At 50.7% G+C, this 26,640-nt stretch overlaps 1 protein-coding gene across 1 annotated transcript in view; it reads left to right on the forward strand.

Moving 5' to 3' along the window:
- Positions 1–25,105, forward strand: part of Rab6b (RAB6B, member RAS oncogene family) — a 68,689-nt gene extending 43,584 nt beyond the window's left edge. The window contains 6 exon segments of the mRNA NM_001108775.2: positions 1,917–1,970; positions 2,162–2,267; positions 3,557–3,668; positions 4,912–5,005; positions 8,120–8,186; positions 21,013–25,105. Of these exon segments, the coding sequence (NP_001102245.2) occupies positions 1,917–1,970; positions 2,162–2,267; positions 3,557–3,668; positions 4,912–5,005; positions 8,120–8,186; positions 21,013–21,077 (498 nt within the window). The 3' untranslated portion in view covers positions 21,078–25,105.
- The last annotated feature ends 1,535 nt before the right edge of the window (positions 25,106–26,640 follow it).

The following is a 26,640-nucleotide window of genomic DNA, read 5'->3' on the forward strand; positions in this document are numbered from 1 at the left end:
GGAAGGAGAGAAAGAGGAAGGGGAAAGGAAGGGGGAAAGGGAGGGGAAGGGGAGAGGTGCTAGGTGTCTGCTCTCAGTTTGTACTTTTCGTTCAGTCTGGGACCCCAGCCCATGGTGTGGTACTGCTCACATTCAGGTTGGCTCTCCCCGCTCAGCTAAGCTTCCCTGGACATGCCCTCACAGACAGCCCAAAGCTGTGTCTCCGAGGTGATTTTAAGTCGAGTTGACAGAGATCTCTGTATTCGCACTGAAGTCTTCCCTTGGTGTGTCTTTTGTGTCCACTACAGTTCGTCACATGATGAAACATTTTGAACTTTTTCTTTCAAGGATTTTTTTTTTTTAAATATAGAGCTCAGGTTGGCCTTTCTCTCCCTCAGTAGTGCTGGTACTAACATGCCATCATGCATGGTGTAATGGTGTGTATGTGCTTGGCCCTGGGAGTGGCGCTATAGAAGGTGTGGCCCTGTTGGAGTGGGTGTGTCACCATGGGTGTGAGTTTTAAAACCCTCATCCTAGCTGCCTGGAAGCCAGTCTTCCACTAGGAGCCTTCAGATAAAGATGCAGAACTCTCGGCTCTGCCTGCACCATGCCTGCCTGGATGCTGCCATGCTCCCACTCTGATGATAATGGACGGAACCTCTGAACCTGTAAGCCAGCCCAGTTAGATATTGTCCTTTATAAGACTTGCTTTGGTCATGGTGTCTCTTCATAGCAGTAAAACCCTAACTAAGACACATGCTCTCTCAAAGATTTTTTTCCTTCTGAGTTCATAAATATTAACAGTTTATTTTAGAAAATAAAAGATACATACTAGAGGGAGTGGACAGAGCCCATGGTACAGTTGTTCATTCAGATACCAGCATACGGCAGATTTTCTTCATCTGTGTCTGAGAAAAGATGAACCCATCTATCTATTTCAGTTGATCGAGTTGGGATCCCACCACACACAATGTTTTCTACTGAGCCCCTTTCACTGAGCAAAGGTTCCTGCCAACTTTTCTGTATTACAAGATGATTCTAGGCACAGGGCGGAGCACACGGCTGGAGCCGTGCCCTGGATGCCTAGCTGTGTCTGGGGCTTCATTATTACTTAGTGGTGTTTGCTCTATTTCACACTGACAGTTTCTTGGCCCCTGCTTACAGACATGGGGTGCAGGTAAGGACCAGCGAGGCAGAGTTGCCTACCAGGACAGAAGAGGCCCCAGGTGGCACAGGGGTGTGGATGGCATCCCTTGACTCGGCAGCATGAGAGCTCGTTGGGTTTTGTACTAAGGCATTATGGGTGCTCCACAGTACCCCACCCAAGGCAGGGCACACTGCTCCCTGTTCCCATGCAGAGGCAAGTCCCACCCCCAACCCTGCCTCCCCAAGGACAATGTCGAACTTAAGTCCAAGGCAGAGTCTGTGGGAGCTCAGGGGATGCTGGAGGCAGGTAAGACCTTCTTCCGGTGCCCCATGCTCTCTCCCCCTTCTTGAGGCATTTTCTCTCCCTCTGTGTAGAACATCCTTCTCTGAAAACAAACGAAAACCTGATCTCTCACCCTTAGTTTGCTCAGGCTCCTTCCTCGGTGGAGGGATTTGGCTTGAGTGTCCCCTCAGCTGTCTATGCCATTCCTGGGATCCCTGGCCTTTGGGCTCCTTGGTGTGATTCCTTTTTTTTTTTTTTTAAAGATTTATTCTTTCATTATATATAAGTACACTGTAGCTGTCTTCAGACACACCAGAAGAGGGCATCGGATCACTTTACAGATGGTTGTGAGCCACCATGTGGTTGCTGGGATTTGAACTCAGGACCTCTGGAAGAGCAGTCGGGTGCTCTTAACCACTGAGCCATCTCTCCAGCCTGTGTGATTCCTTTTTGTGTTGACTTCTCTGTGCTGTTTTTTTTGTTTGTTTGTTTGTTTGTTTTTTAACAGGCAACCATCGGGATTGACTTCTTGTCAAAAACCATGTACTTGGAAGACCGTACGGTGAGTTCCTGGTCTTGGAACGGAAGGACAGGGAGGGCGTTGTTGGGCTTGTCTGCTAGAGACCTCACTTAGGCGCGCTCCGGAGTCCCTGCCAAGACCAGGATGGAGCTGGCAGTGCCAGCATTGTGGGGTCTGGGCCTCCAACCCCCTCGACCACTCTGCTGATGCCTCTGTTCGGGCGGGCCCTGTAGGTTCGACTGCAGCTCTGGGACACCGCTGGGCAAGAGAGGTTCCGCAGCCTGATTCCCAGCTACATCCGGGACTCCACGGTGGCTGTGGTGGTGTACGACATCACTAGTAAGTAGGGGTCTGTGTTGGAAGGGGGAGGGCTCTTGTTCCCCAGTGTGACCCTGACCAGACCTGTGTGTGTGTGTGTGTGTATACAGGCATGCGCTCGGTGTGGGGTAGGGCATTATCTTGGACCATTGTGGATTCATTACTGTCCTTCAAACTCTTGTGACAGATAGGACTGCATAAGGCAGCGTCAGTCATTCTCGGGCCACAGTCCTCCTGGGGTGGGGGCAATGGCAGATGTTCCAAGGTTAGCTCTCTGTGCCCTCCCTGACCCTGGCTGACGTGTGTGCCAGCTCTCCCTACGCATCCCTATAGGCAGCCCCTCTTGTATACATGGTTTTTGAAAGGATGGCCCAGACTCAGTGGGGATCCAGAGGTTGGGGACAGGCCTTATGTAGAGCCCAGCTACCCCCAAACCATCCAGAGCAAAGATTCTCAACCTGGGGGTTGACACTCTTTCATGGTCAAATGACTCTTTCATGGGGATCCCATATCAGATATCCTACATATCAGGTATTTACATTACCATTCATATCAGTAGCAAAGTTACAGTTATGCGTTTGTTGCTATAGCAACGAAATTAATTCATGGTGAGCAATTGTGTTAAAGAGGAAGACGCCTGGGAAGCACCAGGCTTTACTCAGAGGGTGCTGTGAGGACCCTGAGATCACATGGGGTGGGGGCATGCCTCACTGCTCAGTTCTGCCTTGCCTTTCTGTCCACTTCCTCCCTGAGCACTCCCTACAGCTCCTAGTGAAGAGGGAGCTGAGTCCTACAGGACCTGTGTCACAGGCTAGGGAGAGCAGCCACCTCCCCTTCTCTAGGTTCTGAGCTTGGGTGTCTGAGGGAGATGATACTGAACACAGGTGATTTGCTTCTGGATTTATGCGCCCCTAGGGGGAGCTTTATCTCTCCACGCTTCCCTACAGGGTTACAGATTCTCTTGCCCAGCCAGTCTGGTCTTCCTTAGCTCCTTTGAGCATCACTTTGGTGGGACACTATTTCCTAGGGGACACTGCGTCCTCCCTTCGCTGGTCCAAAGCTCAACCAGCCCCATCATGGCCTACCATTCCTCCCTCTGCTGTGAGTCTCAAATCAGCTCTGATTCTTGTGTGGCCTCTAGAGCTGCTGTTCTGCGCAGAAGTTGTGAGCTGTCGAGGTACTCTGACTTCTCTCCCTAGGGCGGCTAAGCAGTGCTGGAGGAGCTCCAGGATCACAGGGCAGGACTTGGGCTAGCCTTCTGACCCCTCCAGGGCCCTCATTCCCACCCTGTCCCCTCTTTCTGCCTCCAGATCTCAACTCCTTCCAGCAGACTTCTAAATGGATTGATGACGTCAGGACAGAGAGGGGCAGTGACGTGATCATCATGCTTGTGGGCAACAAGACGGATCTGGCTGACAAGAGGTAGGCACGCACCCGAGTGGAGGTGCTGTGACTAGCAGGACCTTGCTTCCCACCCCCCCGTGCCTGTTCCTGCCCAGGTCTGAGATGACCGGAGCAGCAAGGCTGGTCTCCACACACAGGGACACCAACATGCCGGTTAGCCCCCACACTCTGCAAGCTTCTCGTCTCTGAAAGCTTTGTCTTCCTCAGTTCAGCAAAGGCAGGGCAGGGGCCTGTCTGCATAGGTGTTCCCACCATGGTCCCAAAGTAGCCTCTGACACAGCTTCCGTCGCTGTGAAATCCTGGCATTGACATGTGAGGTGTGAAACCCAGGTTCTCAGGTGTGTGTCTGAAGAATGTCAGTAGAGCAAAGACCGCGTCCCCAGACCATGCATCCTGGTCTGTGGCTGTGTCTAGGCGTGGAGTGTTTTTGGAAAAGGTTTCTCCCTAGCTGTCCTCCAACCCCCACCCACTAAGGTGTCCTTTACACACGTATCCACTCTTGCAACCCTGTGCTAACTTGGATAGAAAAGCCACGTGTTACGGCTTCTAATAAAGCATGTGTGGCATCTTGCAGCATCCCCACTGTTTGAGAAACAGTCTGAGTTAGCGCCCTGCCCAGAGGGGAGGAAAACGGTCTCCTCGGCAGAACAGTATGGGCCTAGGCAAGCTACTCTTAATTTTGGTGTTTGCATTAGGAGAGGGGACCTAAGGATTCACTCCAGTAAAGGCTGCATGTGTCCAGCAGATCCTGTTCTAACCACTACTGAGAAAGCCATGGGTACTGTGGCTCAGCTCTAGAGCACTGTCCTTTCCAAGCATGAAGCCCCAGGCTCCATCCCCAGCACTCATACAACCAGGCTTGGTGGCATATGTCTACCGCCCTTGTTGTAGGCAAGTGCACACAGGAGGATCAGAAGTTCAGTGTTACTCTTCCTTACAACACAAATGCAAGGCCATCCTGGGCTACATGTGACCCTGCCTTAGAAGGTGGGGGGTAGCCTTGCTCCCTAGTTTGGAAGCTGTGGGAAAATATGGAAAACACATGGGGTCCTCTGTGCCCAGATACCACCCTCTTACTAGATAGACTTTGGCAGGCACCTCCCTGGCAGGGACCCCTGGGCAGGAAGCTGCCCAAGGCTGACTGACTGGCCTGGCAGGCTCCTTCCGTCTTCCACACAGTCCTTTATCTCAGGCTGCGTCCTCCGCTTCTGCCAGGGGTCGCCTCTCTGCCACCTGATTTCCCTCTCCCCTTCATTTCCAGGCAGATAACCATCGAGGAAGGGGAACAGCGGGCCAAAGAACTGAGTGTCATGTTCATCGAGACCAGCGCGAAGACCGGCTACAACGTGAAGCAGGTGAGGACAGGCCTGCCCTGCTCAGGTCTGGAAGCCCTCTCGGGGGTCTTCCCTGCTCTCAGTGGCTGGTGACTAGGATGGGGCAGGCAACCAGCGCATAAACCTAGAGCTCTGGGCAGTGGGGGAGGGCGCTTGCTTCCAGCACTGATAGAGCAGGTGGCAAGGGGGACGGGCACTCAGCTTGGGAGCCGTGCAGACCCTGTCGGTCACTAGTGTCCACAGCCGTCATCAGGTGTGGGTCCCAGGAGCAGCGTCTTCGAATGAAGGTCCAACATGAGGAACATCTCACTTCACTTCAGATGCAAATGCAAGGGTGTTGAATCTGACCGACATGTTGGGTTTATGTCTTGTACTTGACAAGAACCCAGAGCCACGGAGGGTAACTCAGAAGTGGAGCAGAGAGGCTCCCTTGGCAGTCAGGAATCACAGGAGCGAGACGAGGTGTGGCTAGGATCCACAGAGCCAGAGTAGTTCGTGGGCAGAGCTTAGCAGCTCAGCCAACCTGGGCTTCAGAAAGTCCCACGCATACTGTGACTGCTGCCTCGTCCTCAGTGATGTGCGTACACAGCCAGCCTCAGCGTTAGCTGCATCCTCCTAGACCACCTCTAATCCTGTTTAGAGTGTTTGTAAGGAGACACAGATGTCTACGTGGCTCAGATTGTATGATCCTTAAATATTTGAGAAGTTTCATTCAGAAGCAAACCGTTTCCTTCACAATCCCTATAACTTGACTGCATCTGGAAATGAGCTCACCGGCTTCGGCAGACTGTGAAAGGAGTCCGTGGCTCAAGCAAGGTGAAGAACCCATGTCTTGGAGCAGGAGGAGGGTGGTGGCAAGGAGGAAGGACATCATAGGCAGGACTGATCGGAGCAGAGTGCCCATAGCCCAGGAAGGGACCGTAAGAAAGGAGCGTGGCCTGATGCAGTATCTGCTGTGGCCCTAGATTTCCCAGGAACACCAGGCAAACCTCCACACCACTTGACTTTCGGGAGATGGTGATGGTTCGCTTCATGTTGACAATACTGAAATTAAGGTTGACAAAGGAGCTAGAAGGGACAAAGTAGGAGGGGCCCTGTGGCCACATCAGGGAGACCCCACGGCTTCCAGAACCCAGTGCCCAATTGGAGGGACCCTCAGCTCCATTCTTGGCCTCCATATCAGATGTGAACCTAGCCACCCCTAATGGTGTCTTAGGGAGGAGGAAAAGAAGTGGGGGGTAGGGCTGCTGCTCTTTGGGTCCCATGACATCCTGGGAAGTGGAAGCCATGGACACTATCAGGCATCCACAGAGCAGAGGCATCTACAATCTGCTGGGCCAAGGAGAGACTGGTCCTTTCCCCTGTCCTGGAATGATCTAGAATCTGAGCAAGGGTTCGAGCAGGAGTTAAATCTGGCCAGTTTGAGCTGCTATCACAAATTACTGCAGGCTGTGTAGCCCCGAGATAACGGAAAACCATTTCTCCCTGCTCCGAAGGCTGAGGAATCCAAGGTGAAGGTGCTGGAAGGTTCAGTGTCTTTCAGACTCTGTTCCCTCGTATTTGGCACCTTCCAGTTGTGTCCTCACATTAAAGGAACTTGAAGGCTCCCTCAGCTTCTCTGTAAAGGCGTTAGTCCCAGTCGGGGGTCGGGGGGGCTCCGTAAGGCAACACCTCCTTACACTGCTTTGCTGGGAGTTAGGGATTTTTTTGTTCTTGTTTTGTTGTTGTTGTTTTTGTTTAGTTGATTTTTTTGTTTTTGTTGTTCATTTGGTTAGTTTGGTTTTTGGTGTTTTGTAACACAATTTCTCTGTGTAGCCCTGGCTGTCCTGGAACTTACTCTCTAGACCAGGCTGACCTCGAACTCACAAAGTGCTGGTATTAGAGGTATAGAGCACCATTGCCTGGCCAGCAGTTTGGTTTTAACTTATTAACTTGGGAGAGACCTAGACATCCAGCCCAGCTCAGAATCTTCTGTGCTCCCAGCTCCTACCTGTACTTGTTACGTTCAAGATGTTACCTCTGCCAGCATCCACCAGTTAGGTACCCCTGATGTCTCCTGTTCTCGTGCACACTCTTAGGCCTGCAACTCTTAGGTAGACTTACACGTGGACCCACACTGCACGTGCTTGCTCCTCCCACAATCGTTTTCTTGTATACACACAGAAACATAACATTTACAATAACACCCACACACACACACATATGCACCCTGACACACACTTAACTTTTATACCCACTCTACAAACAAAATCATGCACACCACACTTAGTGCACACACACACCCCCACATCCACACAAATTTTCATATTCCTCACTGTGGCTGTGGCCCTGGCTCCCAGGATCTGGCTGCCTTGGTGTCCCTGGGGAGAGTCATTTATCTTTCATGAGGCCAGAAACTGGTTTTCAACACCTCGTCCCCATGTCAGAGTGATGGACAGAAGCCTGCTGACGGGCCTGCTCTCTGTGGCCAAGATTGTTTCTGCACTAAGGCAGGTCCCTTGCAGTCACTCTCTTAACCCCTGCTGACTGCTTGTGGGCCAGCCTGTCTCTAGGAGGAGCCCCAGCTCCTCTTTGTGTGCAGGCATGTCGTGTGTGTGTGTGGGGGGGCATGTATTTGTGTGCAGGTGTGTGTGGGCATGCATGTGTTTCTACCTGTGGCGGTCACAGATTAGCCTCTGGTGTCATTGCTCAGGTGTCTTCCACCTGGTACTTTGAGACAAGGTCTTCGATTTTACCTAAGTGTACCAGTTCAGCTAGCCAGTGAGCCTTGGGGACCTGTCTCTGTCACCCCGTCACTAGGATTACAAGTGTGCGACTACCCCCCAGCTTCTTATGTAGATTCTGAGGGCTGAAGTTGGGTCCTCATGCTGTGTGGCAAACACTTTGGTGACAGACTGTCTTCCTAGCCCCTGCTCCCTCTTCCTATTTGCATCCTGAGCCACTCCAGGACCAGCATTGTGAGGGACTCTGACAACAGCAGAGGACTTAGAACAGGCCTGCACTCCGGGGCAGTCAGTGGACAGACAGGCCATCAATCCTCAGGATCTGTATACAGGAGGAAAGCAGTGCAGAGGGAGACCAGGAGAGGGAAGGAGGGGGAGTGGGCAGGCCTCACCCTGCATCTCCTGCCTGCAGCTCTTTCGACGTGTGGCATCAGCTCTGCCCGGCATGGAGAACGTCCAGGAGAAGAGCAAAGAAGGGAGTATCCTTTTCCTTTGTCATGGGAGTGAGCAAGATGGCTCCCAAGCCCGTGAGTCACTTGGCTCGGTGAGCAGAGGAAGACCACCTGGCCTCCAGCACAGCCCTCCCTGGACTGATACAGATAGCCAGGTCACCTCTTCCAGTAGCCAGATGGGCTCCATGTTCTCTGAGCTCCCAACCCTCTCTAACCAAGGCTGCCTCTTCTTTCCTACCATGAGGAGAGGCAAGGGCTGTGTGGTGTGTGGGTAGGGGTCGGTGTGGGGGTGGGGGATTGGTGGCTCTGTGTTGCTTTGTAGTGAAAACTACGTGTGTTTCCTGAGATCCAAGGCAAGGAGGCCTCCATGCAGTGAGCCCTTGATTTCACCCTGTCAATGCTTCCACCGTCTCCCACTGCTGTGTGGGAAAAGCTTGCCCAACACTCACACAGTAGAACTGAAAACGGAGCTTACTCCCAGAGGCTGACTCTGAGGTTCGTAGAGGTAGATCGGTTTACTCAGAGGTGCACTGTATGTAACTCAGGGAATTGGCGTTGACACGGAGACTTCCTTCATATCTAGCCCTACTCCGTTCTGGAGCGTTGTCTCTGAGCGGGCCCCTGTGAGGCTGAGATTGGAGGCACTGGAGATGGGCGAGGGCATTGCCCACAAGCAGGCTTTCTTTGAAGTCCATCAGATGGCCCTGCCTGAGCAAAAACCCACCTGCAGAGTCAAAAGAAGAGCAGGGCAATGGGAAGGCAGGAGCAAGCACCCTATATCCACCATGAGGGACCTATACCCTGTCTTTATCCTGCCCACTCCAAAGCAAAGCCAACATACTAGCATGTACAGTGGTAATTCATTCAGCTTCTCCTCGAGGCCCGGGTGGGACTCCATACTGGATTAACAGTCAGGTCCCATGGACTCTCACTTCAGAGTGACAACTAACATGGCATCCTAGTGTACCTAGCATCTCGCCCGGCTTTAGGGAGAAGAGCGCTGGGCAGGTAGCAAGATCACACAGGGCAATCTGTTTGCCTAGAGCAGCCTGGAACGGACTCTAGACAGCCCAGTAGGGGCCACGTGGAGGCAGCTGTCACCTCAGCTCGGTGTCAAGCTGGCACTTCTGTTGACTGATGGTTCAAACCCAGATGCTGTCATGATGTGCTCTAGGGGTCATGCTTGGGATTGCATCAATAGAAGGGACAAGCACACGGAAGTGCCACTCGGTGATGTGTCTTAGTCAGGGTTCTCTAGAGTCACAGAACTCAGGGGTAGTCTCTGTATAGTAAGGGAATTGGTTGATGACTCACAGTCTGTAGTCCAACTCCCCAACAATGATCAGCAGCAGCTGTAAATGGACGTCCAAGCAGTGGCTCAGTCCCACAAGGCAGGCAGGTGAAGAAGAGAGAAAATCTTCCATAGTCCTTATGTAGGTCTCCAGTAGAAGGTGTGGTTCAGATTAAAGGTGTGTGACACCACGCCTGGATCTGGGACTTGGTTTGTCCCAGATGACTAACCAGAGGTCTCCTTGCCTTAGTCTCCTGGGATTCCTAGCCACTATGCCTCAAGATCTCCATGCCAAGATCCAGGTCAGAAACTTGGATCTCTCAGCCTCGAGATCAGGTGAGCCCTCCAATGCTGGACTGTAGTTCATTCCAGATGTAGTCAGGTTGACAACCAGGAATGGCCACTACGTGATGATACGTGAATGGTCCTAATGTGGCTTTACTCCCTGGACTGGTGTGAGTGTTGGGGATAGGGCGGGGAGAGCTATGTGGGCCCAGAGCGTGGCGGGGTGTGAGGGGTGCTCTGTGTGCCCAGAGGTTCTGTTTTCTGCTTCCAGGTCCTTAGAGAGCTTCCTCTCTTCACCTCTACCCTGCACAGGAAGCCTCCCCAGGGCCATTCTAACAGCTTCCCCCTCACCCACCACCCAGCGCTTGATTTCTCCACAGAGTTGGGCCAAGGGACCACAGAAAGATAGGGCCACAGCCCTTTGCTGTGCCCACAAACACAGGGCTCTCCTTTCTGGAACAAGGGTTGCATGTGCCAAATAATGGCAGTACGTTGGCAGTAACTAACAGGTTTCTCTGCTGACGAAATGAAGCAATTCAAACCAAATCGAGAGTATAAAGGCTGGGGACTGGAGAGATGCCTCAGTAGTTAAGAGCACTGACTGCTCTTCCAGAGGTCCTGAGTTCAAATCCCAGCAACCACATGGTGGCTCACAACCATCTGTAATGGGATCCGATGCCCTCTTCTGGTGTGTCTGAAGACAAAAGTATAAAGGCAGGTTTATAGAGAGTCAGCCATCTGGTGAGTCATGCCTGGAGGTCAGTGCCCAGGCTAAAGCAAGGGGGTTATATGGGTTGTAGGCACAGGGTGATGATGTGAGCTAGGAGCTGGAATTATGCATGTAGAAGGTAGAAGGGCTGAACCCCCGCACTCACGGTGCGTAGCCGAAAACAGAGACAGGGAGAGATGATGTGTTAGCTTGTGCCAGGGTTAAGTGGGTTCTAACCAAGCATCCCGACCTCTTTGGGTAGAGGGACACCGATTCAGAGCTGGTTACTTAGCTGAAGAGCGGAGAGAGTCCAGAGCCGGTGGGTTCAAGGTCAGTGAGAGGTATTGTGCCAAAGCATTTGGTTGGCAGTTACTTGGGAAACTTCAAAGATCCATTCCCAGAGAAAGCAGAGGATGCGTGGTGTTAGGAGAAAAAATAGATTGATACCGCCGGCCCCTATAAATGGGGCCAGCCATGTGCAGAGTGAATCTGCCAGAAAGAATAAAATGGAGACATGCCCTGGCTGTCTTGGCAGAGCTCTTCAGACAGTGTGTGAGGTAACTCAGTGTTGGCCCCCACTGGGCCAGATTTGCTGACATAACAACATTCTTCTCCCACGGACACACAGGTGCCTCCCTCGTCTGCTGTGAGGAGGACCAATGCTCTTCGGTTCTTCCTGGCCACCTGGGCCACCGAAGTGATCTGACACTGGAGGGGTGGCCAATGATGCCACCAAGTTGTTGCTGGCCTTTTGGAGACAGTCAGACACCCCTCTGACCTCTGCCTCCACTTGTATCCCCCGGCACCTGCAGTTAAGGTGGTTGCTACTGTCAGGGCCATAGCAGCAGTACCTGTTAATAGTGTAATCTGTCTGGGCAAAGGGTGTCCAAGATTGGGAAGAGCTGGTAGGAAAGGACTCCTGGTTGTTTGAGCCTTTCCGTAAAGTATTGGTCCAGTACCAGTGTCATCATACATAGAGAGGAAGGATCACCAGGAGGCAAGTTTTTTGATATAGGACTGTTGCACCAAAGATGTGTTAGTAATATTGCAAAGGGAGCAAGATCCAGGGTAGCAGAAAGGGAACTGAGTGTCCAGAGAACTCTGGAGAAGGGTACATCTTGTATAGTGATAGCCTTTGGTTGCACGGCCAGTCCTTGGCCTCATGAGTGGACCGGCAAGGGAATTTTGATCAGAGGAGTGCGACCCAGAGCAGCACAGAGAAAGCAACTGTTAAGGTTGAAGGTTTTAGAGAGGTTAAGTAGGATTGCTCCCTCCTGGATGAGGCCCAGCCAGGAGAAAGGTTCATTTTCTTTAGTTTTTACCTGAGATTGGGAGGCGCTTCTCAGGTGTGATCAGAGGGACTCCTATTGTTGTATGGTCTTGGTGAGGTTTGCCAGGCTCTGGAGGCAAGAGGGCAGGGTCTGGATGTAGGGTGACCAGAGTTTGATTTGTTCACACGGGTATGAAGATGTTTCACTTTGATAGACTTTGCTTATTATCCTGAGCCCACTGGTCATTCCAAGGATTTCAGATACTAACATAGCTGTGGTTTAGTGGGGGAATATCCAGCCGCTGGACAGACCCATCCTTGTCCATGCTCACCAGCAGTTTTTTGTTCGTACCATCCTGAGATGTTCCTTGTACCAGGACTCCATGAGCAACCCCCATGTTCTTTGACCTTTTGGGTTCAACAAGCTTCCTCCATCTGGTCGTGGGTGAAGCAAATCATAGAGGAACAATACTCCCTGTGCACTGAAAGAAGGATACAGGGGTAGAGATACCATCTTGACGTCCCTTAGAGGGACAGTCTGCTTGGCCCACAGTGGTGTTGTGGGTCTCACCAGCTCAACTGCTGGACATGGAAGCGTCAATAGCATGTCGGACCTGACTGACTCAGTCTCACCTAGATGGACAATCAGACGGGTGTCATGGTTTCTGGTGCCTGTGGCAGCAGAGAAAGGGCGTGACCTAGGAAAAGGAAGAAGCAAATAGAGTGAATGTAGTCACGTTGGTGTTTTTGAGAATCCCTGTAGAGCCTGGGAGCAGTGGGTCCCTGATACTGAACAGAGCAGCCATCTTGGGCTGGGGCCTTTTTGAGCCTACGTAGATAGTCCCAACACCAATGTCCTAGGAGTTTGGCAGCTGAGGGAGTGGTGATTGCCATGTAGGACCCAGTCTACTGGAGCTCTAAAGATTTGGAAGGTATTTGTCTGAGAAGCACCTGGTCCCCTCACCCCAGGAAAGGAGGAGGTGATAGGCATCGGCCGAGTCTGTTGATGTTGGGGTAGGGAGATAGTTGTCAGTGTGTAAGCAGATAAGGGAGCACAGGAGAGATAGGGTGAGTAGCTGACCAATGGGAGAGTCTGGGCCAGTGGATAGTGGTTGAGGAGAAACAGCCTTCCATACAGGAGCCCAAGAGGGCTGAGGCTTGTAGGAGAACTTGGGGTAGCTCAGAGGTGAGAGCACTGGGGAGAAGGGAAGGCCAGGATAACCTGAGCTCAGGTGAGAATTTTGAGAGTTCTTTGATAAGGCCATTGGCTCTCTCTGTCTTTCTCAATGACTGGGGTGGTACAGAATGTGAAGTTGTCAAGACGTTCAAGGCATTCTTGGCTCGTAAAACTGGGGAATGATATGTTCAAATTGCTTCTGGGCCGTCATACCTGCTGCTCCCCAGGAGGTGGGGAACGTTTGGATCCACCCCGTAAAAGTGTCAACAAGGGTTAGGAGATGGTGGGGTCTTTTCTGGGTGGGCATGAGTGTGAAGTCAGTTTGCTAGTCTTGTCCCTGTTGGTATCCTTTGAGCTGGTGCAGGGCCTGGCGTATCTGGAGAGCTTCCTGTGAATTTGTCTTGGCACATGTTTGGCAGGAAGCATGGCCTGTAAAATATGGACTCAGAGGTGGGGTCCAAGAGGGAGCTCTAGAAATGGGAACAAAGCCTTGGATTCGATGTGTAGGCTCTGGTGGATGTCGGACATGATGTGTGGAAGAATAAGGCTGTTATTTAGGTAAAGCCATCAATCTTTTGTGGTTGTGGTCCCTTTGTTAAGGGATCTGGTTTTTTTCTTCCAGCTGGTACTGAGGTTTGTAGGAAAATTTTAGGAAGAAGATGTGCCCCTGTGAGTCTGTAGGAGCTAAAAGCCAGACTTCCGGCCTAGCATTATCCAGAGGCTCTGGATCTGTAAAGGTCTGAACCCTCCCTTATCCCCACACTGAATTATGGCCATCTCTGCAGGGAGTTGGAGAACTCCAAGAACTTGCCTATAAGGGGACAACAGGAGTACTCATGGTGGGGAGGAAACCCCTTTCTTTCCATAGGACAGAGGTGCTATGAGCTTTGAGAAAGGTAACCTTTGAATTAGTGTTAGCTCATTGTCCATTGGCAATATGGAGTGCCCTGGTTAGAGCAATTAGCTCAGCCTTTTGTGAAGAGGTTCCTCTGGGAGATGGTTCGCCTCAATTGTTCAGCTGAGGTGACTACCACATATGCTGACTGGCAGGTCCCTGGGTTATCTATAAGGGAACTTTCATCCACAAAAAAGGTGAGTTCTAGGTTTGTGAAAGGTAGGTCGAGGAGACCATATTGGGGCAAACGTAGGGCCTCTTGTAAGCAAGAGTGGGAAGGCATATTGGAACAGGGTGGAGCAGAACAATGATTGCTGGGTTTAGAGCAGGGCTAAGGGCCAAGGTGACTTGGGAGCTTTCCAGGACTAACAGATAAAAGGTTTGGACCCATGAGGGTCTGAGGAAAGAAAAAGAAGAGTGAGTCAGGAGATCAGAGAGGCAGTGGGTAGAGTATACAGTAATAGGCTGGAGTAAAGTGATCTCGAGGTCCTTTCAGAGAGTTCAGCCATTGCTGTTAGGGCTAACAAACATGGCTGCCATCCGCACACAGTAGAGTCCAGTTGTTTAGACAGAAGAGCAGTGGCTCAGTGAGAGGGCCCAATGGGTTGGGTCAGGACCTCAGCCTCTCCTCAGTAAAGAGGTGGTAGGACTGAGTAGAATCTGAAAAGGCCAAGGCTGAGGCTGCTTAAAGGGTAGGTATCTCAGAGAGTAGGAGGAAATGGTGGTGAACTATAGCTGAGTGGGTGAGAGGCCCACTGGGGACCTCCTTGGCTGCCTGGTATAGTGGCTCAGCCATATTAGCAAAATAGGGGATCCAGTGCCTAAAGAATCCCACCAGGCCCCAAAATGAAAGAATATGATCCTTCATATTGGGGCCTGTAGGTCTCAGAATCCGCACTTGGTCAGGGGTGAGGGTCTAAGAGCCTCAGCTAAGTTGAACGCCCAAGTATACTAGAGTGGGAGAGCACAGTTGAGCTGTAGATGGGGAGGATGATCCCAAGGGAAGGAAGGAGTTGGCCATCTGGGACAAAGACAGGGAGGGGCTGTGGATAGGAGGTCATCTACGTACTGAAGAAGTATACTAGCATTGAGGTCTAAGGAGGAGAGGTCCTGGGCCAAGGCCTGGCTAAAGGAATGTGGACTATCCCGAAAGCCCTGAGGGAGAACTGTCTGTGAGTTGTCTTGAAGCCCTTGTATCAGGGCCCTTCCAGGTGCAGGCAAAGAGAAAATAAGAGTCAGGGTGTAGGGGGAGAGTAAGGAAGGCATCTCCTAGGTCAAGGATGGTCACATGGGAATTCATAGGAGGAAGGTTAGAGCTGAGGCATAGGGGTTGGTAACCACAGAGCGGGTTGGAATAATGGAGGTCCTGAAGTAAGCGGTAGGCACTGGAGGGCCCATGCACAGGGAGAATGGAAGTGTTGCAAGGCGAGTCAGTAGGGATTAGAAGTCCCTGACACAGGAGGTGGGTGATGATGAGCTTGAGACAGCAATGATAGGTCTCAGAAAGGGGGAGCTGGGTTCTTGAAGGAGAAGGAAGAAGGATCCTTAGGGAAAACTAGGACCGAGTGGTGGTGGTGAGCAGTTACCAGAGTGGAAATATCCCATACTTAGGGGTCGACAGGATCTGGTAGGGTGGAAACAAGGTTGTCTAGGGTAGGGATCTGTGAGGCAGTCAAGGGAAGAAGACAGTAAAGAGAGGCTGTGGGGATCAGAGAGAGGGTGGCCCCAAAGTGCCTGAGGATATTGTGGCCAAGTAAAGGCATGACTAGAGAAGAATGTGAGAAAAATCATCCTGCAAGAATATAAGAGGGCTGGAGGGATGGCTCAGAGGTTAAGAGCACTGACTGCTCTTCCAGAGGTCCTGAGTTCAATTCCCAGCAACCACATGGTGGCTCACAACCGTCTGTAATGGGATCTGATGCCCTCTTCTGGTGTGTCTGAAGTTAGTTACAGTGTACTCATACATTAAATAAATAAATAAATAAATCTTTAAAATAAAAGAATGGGGTTGGGGATTTAGTTCAGTGGTAGAGTGCTTGCCTAGCAAGCTCAAGGCCCTGGGTTCGGTCCCCAGCTCCGGGAAAAAAAAAAAAAGAATATAGGAAAGTGGGCATAGTCAGTTGGCGGGGATCCCATCCACCCTCGTAACAGAAATTGGTGATGGGTCGGTGGGACCTGAGTGGGAGGTCAACACATAAAAGTTAGCCCTATGTCCACCCAGAAGGTGATGGACTAACCCACTACCTGGAGCATGAATTTGGGATCTGCAAGAGTGACAGGAGTCCCCTGCCAGGCCGTTAAGCCTGAAGGCCAGAAGAGTTTGAGGTACCTGTGCTGATGGGACTGGTCCCTTGTGGCATGGCACAGAGGACAAGCCTACATTGGGGCATTCTGACTTCCAGTGGTAGGGCCGTCTGCAGACAGAGCCCGGGTTGCTGATGGTGGGGCACTTGCAGGATCAGTGGCCTTCCTGGCTGCGTTTGAAACAGGCTCCTTCCTGCGGTGTTGACACTGACTGGACCCCAACGGGATGGGGTCTGATGGATCTCCCTTGTTCCCTCTGCGGGATAGCCAGTGGCCTCAGGGTAATCGCCAAGTCTCAGGCTTGGAGTGCAGCCCTGTTGGGAAGATGACTCAGCTGCCTCCTCTCAGGCGTTAAAGACCTTAAAACCATCTTTACCAACTCCTGTATGGGGGTTTGGGGACCATCCTCAGCCTTCCCCTCTCCCGAATATCTTTAGATGATTGGGAAATGAATTGGGTAGGCAGGACGGTGGCACCTGCTGGGGGGGTTGGCTCAAGACGAGTGTGTTAAACCATGTTTTGTTTTGTTTTGTTTTGTTTTAATGATTTTCATTAGCTTCCCATGTAATTTTGCAGAGCGCGTTGAAGTTAACAGTTTTATTTAAGACCACTTCCACTCCCCAAAGGAGACCCCGAGGTCTCTCCTTTGGTGGTCATTGTGACCTGGCTACTAATTCCAATTAGGTTCTATGGTCAGCACCGCTGTGTCACCCACAGGGACCATATTGTCCACTAGGTGACTCTGGTCTGCATGCTGTCTGCAGCCTGAACCAGTCCACGTTCCTCGGAGTGAGGGTAGAGGCCTGGATGACATAAAGGTCATGTCAAGTTAGGTCGTAGGCCTGGTAAAGGAAGCCTATTTAATATAGGCGGATGGGGTGACAGAGAAAGGGGCCTTTTCAGTCTGGGGAAAGATGATCACCTCGCTTTGCCTAGACAAGGTAGGCCAGTCTCCCTGACATTCTTACTTTACAGAAAAGTCTCTCAGGCTCTTGTGGGCCTAGTAGCTGAAGTCTGACACGGTCCTGGGACCTCTGCCCCAGTGACTACAGGTGACTGACTGTCCAGGTAGCTGGTAAGTCTCTGTCATTTTTACATTTTTTTTTTTTTGGTTCTTTTTTTTTTTTTTTGGGAGCCGGGGACCGAACCCAGGGCCTTGCGCTTCCTAGGTAAGCGCTCTACCACTGAGCTAAATCCCCAGCCCCTCTGTCATTTTTAATAGAGTCATAAGCACTTCCCACTTAACTCAGATGGAGTCCCTCCGTCCCAGATGCCTGGCATTGAGGACTTGGCTGGTGACAGCGCTGTTAAGTTAACAACAGCGACCAAGGCTTCCACAGCCTCTCGTTGTCTTCTGTATAAATACCAGGCCCCAGGCCTCACTCTCCCAGAGCTACTACCAGGTTGGGGCACGGTGTACCTTGTTACCAGACTCAGAAAAGAGACAAACTCACAAAACAGACTTCAGTGTAACTCTTCACTATTTCTGCATGACAATGACTGCTCTTAGTCAACTGTTGGATGGGAAAAAAAAAAGGTGTGAAGTTTTAAAGCCGAAGTTGTGAGGATCTAAGAAGATGTTTTAGGGTCTAAGAAGGTGTTTTTTTTTTTTTAAGGTGTGTAAATGCAATTTGTAAAGGCGTCCCAAGAAAGTAACTTAAGGTATTTAAAAGAAAAAAGAAAGACGCTTCTGATTTCTTTCCTGTGCTATGCTATGGTTGTATTCAGACTTCAAAATCCCAGAGTTTTAACAGTAATCAATACAGTTCTAATAAACTATTAATCTAGCTCCAGTAAAACACTACTGCTTGTCCACAGGTTGGACAGCATCCTGGCAGCGGTAGCGGTGAAGGGCAGGTTTTGGCCTGGTGTCCAGCCTTGCCACATTTAAAGCAAACTCCAAGTGAAGGTTCTTCTGCGTCCATCATCTTCTTTGAAGGAGATTGGGGTGCAGCCAGGAGCTGCTGTAGCACGTCTCTCTATCATGGACATCCTTCTTATTAATTTTAAATGCCATATTCAGCAGATCTCTGAAGCATTGAAGGACCATCTATTAGTATACATGACTTAGCGGTCAAAGATTCTCCAAGAGGCATCCCAAAGGGGGAGCAAGGAGGTAAATGATACAGTTCCCATTGGGCAGCATAAAAGGGGAGGTCCAAGACCTAAAGTCCAAGGTGTCCCAGGGACTTAGGCACAAGTTGAATAGTGGGTCACCTCACACAGTTCAAGGGCCAGGGCTAAAAGCACAAGGAGGCACAGGATTCCTGGTACCATGACTTTCTAGCATTCATTTTTCTTCTCCTTCTCCTTCTCCTTCTCCTTCTCCTTCTCCTTCTCCTTCTCCTTCTCCTTTCCTTCTCCTTCTCCTTCTCCTTCTCCTCCTTCTCCTCCTCCTCCTCCTCCTCCTCCTCCTCCTCCTCCTCTTCCTCCTCCTTCTTCTTCTTCTTTTTTTTATTTCGGAGCTGGGAACCAAACCCAGGGCCTTGCGCTTGCTAGGCAAGTACTCTACCACTGAGCTAAATCTCCAGCCCATACCATGACTTTCTAATGATGCCAGAAGATGAAAACCGTGCTCAAAAACGAAGTGTCACCCAATGGGAATGGTCAGAGGTGGGTACCTCTGCCAGAGACTCAGAGAAGCATCTACGACAACTGAGAGGGATCACCCAGGAGTTGCTGGTGGTGGGTGTGGTGCCCAGCAATCAGTAGAAGGAATGGCTGTTGCAGGCGGACTGTAGACAAGTGGATGGGCCCTGGTATAGCTCAGACTCCCAAGGGAGGAGCCGTAAGCACCAGGAGAGCCTACCAAGTCTCAGTACCAATGTTAGGATTAAGTAGCAGTACCTTGACAGGTTGGAGCCATGGCGTGCTGCTAAGAGATCACACCAAGTGACAGATCTCACACAAAAGGCCATCTCGGAATGGGGACACGAGAGGGAGACAGAGAGACAGAGGGAAACAGAGACAGACAGAGTCTGGGAAACAGATCTGGGGTGGCCAGGGCCTTTTAAGTAGTGCACATGACACCTAGGGAAAATGCACAACTCAGTGACAGTAGAAATGTGTGTGTGGTGACATAAGCTGGACAGGAGGTATAGCTCACAGTTGAGTACGTGCTTGATGTGTTTGAGGTCCTAGGTTCTATCCTCAGTCCAAGTAAGTAAACCAACTCCAGGTGGGAAGGCCTCGTAGCCTTGGGGTTCTCCCAGGCCCCTCAGCCTCCAGTCGAGATGACGGGAATTTTATTCATCCCTCTGTGAAATCTGATGCTGAAGTTAGGTGGTACATCCACCGGGCCTCGTGCAGTGCCAGGAACAGAGGTCGCTGTGACCAGAAGAGGCTCCACAGTCGAAAGCCCTGTCTTAGAATGAGGCCATTTACAGGCAGAGATAGGGAGGGGACCTGGATGGAACAGGGCTGTGTGCGGTACTTCTAGAAGCAAGGAAAATATGGAATCTGTTGAAGAAGGGGACAGACAGTCTTGACTGCTGGAATCTCCATGTATATCAAACCAGAGCTGATTCGTGGGAAAGCATGGATGCTAGTATGAGAGATCTTAGAGGTCATGCCTTTGCTCCAAGTGATGGCTGTCACTGGGCTGCCTTAAGGACGCCACTCTGCTGAGCAAGGGGTGAGGTGGCTCAGAGGGGCACCTGGGAAAAATGAGAAGACCCCCAAAGAGGCCCGAGCAAGCCAGGATCTGGAGTGCACTGGGATCAGTAGGGATCGCCACAGAACCAGTTAGCAGAGAGTAGCGTCAGGATGGTCTGGGAAGTGTTTGTAGAGATGTAGGGAGCAGAGGAAAAGGATCATGGGATGGGAGAGGACAGAGCTGAGCTGAGGGGCAGGGGGAAGGAAAGCAGGTTTACTTATGTGTACTCTACAGTGGCATCAGACGCGTGGGTGTAGACATACACACATGTCAACAGAGTAAAGCTGTATGTTTTTCTATGAGCACACGTACAAGATAGGTAGGGAGAAAATCATGAAAAAGACACGCCGTGCTGAGTGGTTGATAGAAAGGGCAAACTACTGTCTGTGAGCTTCTTAACAGCCAAGGCAAAGAGACGATGAGAAACTCAGGGTATATATGCCAGAAGAACCTCATATGGTACCCCCAAATAGGAGATGCAGAGGCATCATCGACTGCTAGCGGCAAGCCTCGTGGCCACTCCACCCCACTCACCTGTTTTTTTGCAGCAATGAAGCTCCACCAGAGTCCAGCCAGAGATCTGGTCTGGATGAGGCTGCAGAGCATGCAAGGGCTTGCTGCTCAGCGGCAGCGAGATGATCTGGCTGGAGGCAAACTAAAGTCTCATGAAGTTAGTTAGTCTGGGTTGGCAGCCAGAGATGAGGAGAGAGTACAGGCTGCCCTGCACTTTGAACCCACTCTGCTGGTGTTCCTGGCAAGTATGATTCAGTCCCCAGTCCCCAGAATGTCGTTAGAAAGGGGAGGGGGCTGTTTAGTCCCCACAGAAGCCGCTTCTCACTTGTAGCAGCCTTGAGAAGTAAGGACCACCGCTGCTCACCATGACAACCCCACATCCTTCTGCATCTTTTGATATGGACACTCAATCCTGAGCCTGGCCTGGGGGACTCTTCCCTCCCAGCCGTTAACCAGGCTAAGACTATTGCTAGATGCAAGAGTTGGAGCACAGCTCATCAGTCCCTGGGGAAAGCTTCTGAGCCGGACTCTCCCTGGCCTCTGGGTGGTGTTGATAGTGAGATCACAGCCAGCGTTTCACTCTGGGTCGACCGACCGTTTGGGGGGACAGGGTGTAGACAGGTAGAGATAGGAGAGTAAAAAGGGGTGAAAGGAGTTCCTTCCTACTCTAGCCAAGAGCTGAGGCTGTGGGTTTGCAGAGGGACAGCGTGGCATCTCAGTGACCGTCACTTCTTCCTTAGCCCGCCTCCTACAGTGATTGACATCAAGCTGGACAAACCTCAGGAGCCCCCGGCCAGCGAGGGCGGCTGTTCCTGCTAATGCACAGCCCACTCGGCTTCCTCAACACCACTCACTTGTTTTGCCTCCTATCGGTTAGCTTCCTAACGGGGTGGGAACTGAGTTTATCAAGACGGGGAGGATCTTTCTTTTCTCTCTCTCTCTAGGAGTAGGGTGGGACATGGGGAGGGAGGCTGGGCGTCAGGGACCACGTCACTCTTAAACAGCTGTTACCTAAACGACTATTTTTTGGTTTGGTTGTAATATATTGTACTTTATTAAGATTGCCAAAAACTGTTAAAATTTAAAAAAAAATTTAAATCATGTGTATACAACTTTTTGCCAGATAAGAAAAGTAGTCATTTTTATTTGAAAGAAGTGCTTTTTTTGTTTGTTTGTTTTTGTATATTTGTAAACTTACAGAGAACCTCTCTACACACCCCTTCCTTCCTGTTCTCTTGGAACTGTGTGTCACCTCTATTATCCTCCTACCCCCAGCCCAGAAAATTAAAGCAATTAACTGAACAGTAGTAATTACGTTCTAGTTCTGGGTCACATGACCCAAGCCAACCAAGCCCAGGACCCCACAGTCAAATCAGACTTTAATCTAACAAAACGGCCCCAGCAGGGCCATTATTGAGCCCTTCCTTGGCAGAGTGGGGCACATTAGCAGGTCCCTGAGTGGAAATGAAGGCCCTTGGACCATAGCTTCAGCAGCAAACCCCTCGGCTGCTTCTGCCTCTTCTCCTTCCCTGAAAAGCAAACATGGAGTCAGAGAGCACAGGCAACAGTGTGTTCTCTGGGCTGACCCAGTGACGAGCAGAACAAGAAGTTACCGGAAGGATGGGGTGCTCTTGGCAGCTGTGGGCTGAGGCAGTGTGTGGTCTCAAAGGTTGTAATCTACTGGCCCCACAGCTGACACATGTGGTTAGGCTGACTTGCCAACTCGTTATGTGATGCTGGGTGGCTCAGGGATGCTGACGCCTAGGGCACATGCTATCACTGCAGCTGTGATTGAGGAAGAGAGGGGTGTCCGCCGTGACTCTGAACGCTCCATGTTCTCAGACCCTTGGTTACCAATCTTGCCGAACGCTGTCCTGGAAAAGTTGATTCCTCAGTGTGTTCTCACCCCTGGCATGGTACGTTTGCAGTCTTTGTATGAATACCTTTGGTTGGGAGTGCTGCGGCTGCACTTCGAGCATCTTGGAGTCACTGTGGGGTTTCCAGAAGGCTGCCCAGGGCACTGCCACCTGCCCCCCCCCCCCAGCAGGCTGTCCTTGCCGTCTCCACTCATTCCCCAGACCGTTTCTGTCCTGAAGACCTTCAGAGTCTCTAACAGAGAGTGCTCTTCTCAAAGCAAAATAACTCACATTCTAACTCACTACCCATCTGTCTGCCTTTGGGCAGGCCTAGGGCAGTGACTCTAATCAGAACATCCCAGCCCCAGTAGCAGTGGTTCTTCTTCCAGACTGCTGGTGGGCAAAGTGAATTGTCTCCACAGGGCAGAACTACAGCAAGGAAGTTGGCATGAATGATGGAATCTCTCAAAAATGAGTTCAAAATGGCAGGCTGATTCTGTGAGTGGGCCTGTCATGCCCCTCCATCATGGGAGACAGTGTCAGAGCCGGTTCTGGTGAAGGAGAGGAAGCAGGATCCCCCTGGGTACCTCTTCCAGAAGGCAAGGACCAATGTATGAGCATACTGAAGTGTCACGTGTTTAGTTTTTATATGTGTGTACATAACTATACTTAGAGATAGACTTGTGTATACACCCTCCACACATCCTCACATACACATGTGCTCACTGTATATCCACGTCTCTCCTGCTCACCACTTGGAACTTGCATTGTGATTCCGGTTTTTGGAAAAAAGTATGCAGTGTACTGAAATAAGAAATAATTCAATATTGTCAAATAACTTGTGGTTGTCTTGCCTTCAATAAAAATAGTGCATAGATGTGTTAAACTACAAGCAAAAATAGTCCACAGAATTACCTTCACACTGCTTTATGTACCTGTGTGCACAGGTGTGCATGCCGTCGTGGGCCAGTGTCCCCCCCAGTGTGGACACCCCACCTATGTGGTGCTTGTTGGAAGAAAGCATACTTACCCCGTGGTGACAGCAGCCTGGTTGGCAGTGAGGGGCTTTGCTGGTGGCCTCTGGCAGAGCCCCACTGTCAGAACTCTCTACTGGCTCTCACTGAATGAATGTAGGGTGAATTTTAACCTTCTTGACCCTGAATAACCTTTCTTGTATTCCTGTAACTCGGATTAGAAGCTCCATTCTCTCGCTTGTACACACAATCTAAGGCGTCATGGTCTGCTGTTAGAAACAGCAGGTGCCATGTCAGACACTATTTCTGGTTGATCCAGCCTAAGGAACCCTGCCTTCCTAACCTGTGTACAAAATTCCTTCTTGAGTTTAGGCTCTCCCAGCCCTGCGGCCCCTGAAAATGAGGGTTCTGCCCCATCACTCTCCCATCCCAGAGGTACCCTGGCCTTCTTTTCCTCAGCCAAGCTACCCATTTCCTTCCCTAAAGGCAGTTAAAGCAGCCAGGCCTTAACACAGAACAGTATTGGACCTGGGCTCTCCCCTTGACCATCACCACCATCATCCTACTTGTAGGTAGGATCCAGTCAGGTTCTCTTAAAGACGTCCTGAAATTATTTGTCCCTGTTTTTACTAAATTCAGATCAGTCAGAGGACAAAGTGGAGGATTCCTCGTAGGGCATGATCTCTGGACACCGTGTCTGGCCTGGCAGATGGGCATGGCCCTCTTCCTTTTCTTTAGGAGCCTTGAAGGACAATTGTCAGTAAAACTTCTGTGAGCAGTGCAGAAATAGTCTGAGATTGAAAAGGCAGGTAGCATAGCTGTACACACCTGCAGACCAAAACAAAGGTGTGACGTCAGTGTCCTGAGTGCTGGTATTGCTGTGGGGTCAGAGGCTACAGTGCTTGGTGGTGAGAGCCTTGCTGTTATATCAGTCACCGCTCCCTGTCGACATCTTTACACATTTCCCAGTATCTCAAGATCCAGGAAGCCATGGCCACATCAGTTCAATGTCTCAGGAAACAAAAATAAGAATTTCGAAGGGGTAGCTAGGAGTGTAGTTGCCTGGGCCTAGTCTCTATCCCAGTGGCTAACCAATGTCAGATCTAAGCACTGCTGGCTTCAGCATCCTGTGGGCAGAGCAGTTTATTCCTCCTCCATATGGATGGGGGAGAGGCTGTCAGCAAAGACTGGGTAGCTGAGGATGGGGAGTTAGCGACACAAGAACCAGCTAGCAAGAGTCTGTCTGAGTGTCAAAGGCTCAGGGCTCAATGCCCACTAGTTTCTAAACTACCTCTCCCCCAAGAATGGGAGGCACCGTGACCTTGCCACAGCACTGGGAGCCAAACCCTTCCTGTTGCACAGGTGGGAGAACCGGAAAAGACAAGGTCACCCCCAAGCCAGAGATGATCAGAACTAGTGTTGGCATTCTTGATGAGGACTGCTGTGCTCATGCCCCTAAGCCATCTCTACTGCGTGGCTTACATAAGGATATTCCCAGCCCGACTAGCTAGAGAGAAGATAGGTGCATTTCAGGCTCTCACTGTAAGGAAGGGTGGTCCCCAAATCTACTTGCATTGTCTGTGTACACACACACACACACACACTCACACACATGGAGCAGTAGTCAGGGTACCCTTTTCATTTTTGTTTGAAATCAACTTCTTCGCTACTCCGAAAACTTGCAGTTTCAATGTGCAGACCCCTTGGACTCCAGACCCCGTCTGATTGACACTCTGCAGTGCGGTATGATTATCAGGAAAACCTTGCAGCGGGAGTTTGGATGGGCCCTTCAGGAGGCAGGAAGCTTCCATAGCAACGAAGGCCAGCCTGCCTGTTGTAATGTGTTGACTTCTCACCTCACCTGTCCTTCAAAGTGAGGAGCAGAGGGCAGCATCTCCATCTGTACTGGGCTCAGAAGGCACAGTGGCCATATTGACTTTACATTCAACTGTGTAATATGTGGAAAAGACTCAGCATGTTGGTCAAACAATAAACTGTCCTAATTCTCGACACAAAACTTCTTGTCGACTGTTTCTAAGTGGTGTAGCTATATATCAGGGCTTAAAAGCAGGTTTCCTCAAAGGCCCTCTGTCTGTGTGGTGTGTCCCCTCCACAGAGCCTCTTTTCCCTGCTCACCTGGGCTCTTCACCAGCTCTAAAATAAAACTGCGGACTAGTGAGATTGTGTCCACCAGCCTTTCCACATCTAATCTGTTTGGAAAGCTCTGGGAGAGACCAGGACTTGGGAATGTATTCACCATCACCCCCACACTCTACATGACATGGCTAGGAAGGGGTTAGGAAGAATGCAGGGAGGGACTATTGATTTCCAGACCATCAGTTAAAGGAAAGTTAAAGGGTAATTATGATTACCTTTAAAATGGTACCAACCATGATTACCTGAAGCTTCCCCCACAGCAGTTAGGGAACAGTCTCTGAGAGGTCCCTCGGATCTTGACAACCTCTGACAGGTGCCCTCAGAGCCAAGCTTGCTCTCGGATCAGTTCCCGAGAATGCTGGAAGTACACTCTTCAAGTCCAAGTTCATCAGTGACCTGTCGGAACGATTCTAAAAGTTCTGGGACACTCCAATTTTTCCACAAGGCAGCTACTGATTAGGAGAAGCTATGAAAGTTCTTGCCCACTGCCTTAGATCGGCCATCTAGCCATAAGGTGTGCGCTGACCAGTTGCAGGGGATGGGGAAGGGTAGACGGCTGAGAGCCTGAGAAAATTACTACGTAGTCCAGACTGTGAGAACAGCCAGTCCTTCCCCAGGACAGTAGTGTTCTGGGCCACAAGGCTTCACACACTGAGGGAATGGTTGCTTTCTTTGGGTAAGATGTTAGCACAGCTGCCCACACTTCCTGAAGACTGAGGAGGTATTCCAGGCGGGTGTGTGAGATGACAATGACACTGTGATGGCTCTGCTTAAAGTGCAATTGGCAAGGGGCTACAGGGTGACTTTCCTCATCACTGCACGAGTGGCCACTGTTTGTTACGCTCTGATTTAATAGATTCGGGAAAACCTTGTAGCCTTGGGGAAAGGAAATTACACACACACACACTTATACACATAACCTGAATACATACACATCTTTCCTTTTTTTCCAGGTCAATAGAACTAGGTATCCTCTGCTGCCTGAGGCTACCAGAAGAGAAACAGCCTACCTACTACCCCGTTAGCACAGGGGAGGGAAGCAAAGAGGCAATTTGGGGGAAGAATGGAATGAGCCAGCTGGAACGTTGGCAATTCTTTAAGAAAGAAATGGAAGCAGCACATGGTGGATGAAATGGTGCAGCAGACACTATTGTGGCTGCCAATTAATCTTACTCAAACTGACCTGGTGGCTGAGGCAGCAATGCGCTCCTACCTGCACCAATGTTCTGGGTTTTCAAATGACACACACACACACGCACCACACACACTCACACACACCACACACTCACATGCACAGACACACTCACACGCACACGAAGCCTTAAATTTTAAAATGCCTTAAACAGCTCAATAGCTGGAGCACTCCCAGGCCTCCCCGTAGCTAACACCTCCCCT

Source organism: Rattus norvegicus, chromosome 8 (assembly GCF_036323735.1).
Source record: "Rattus norvegicus strain BN/NHsdMcwi chromosome 8, GRCr8, whole genome shotgun sequence".
In the NCBI taxonomy this organism is placed as follows: domain Eukaryota; kingdom Metazoa; phylum Chordata; class Mammalia; order Rodentia; family Muridae; genus Rattus; species Rattus norvegicus.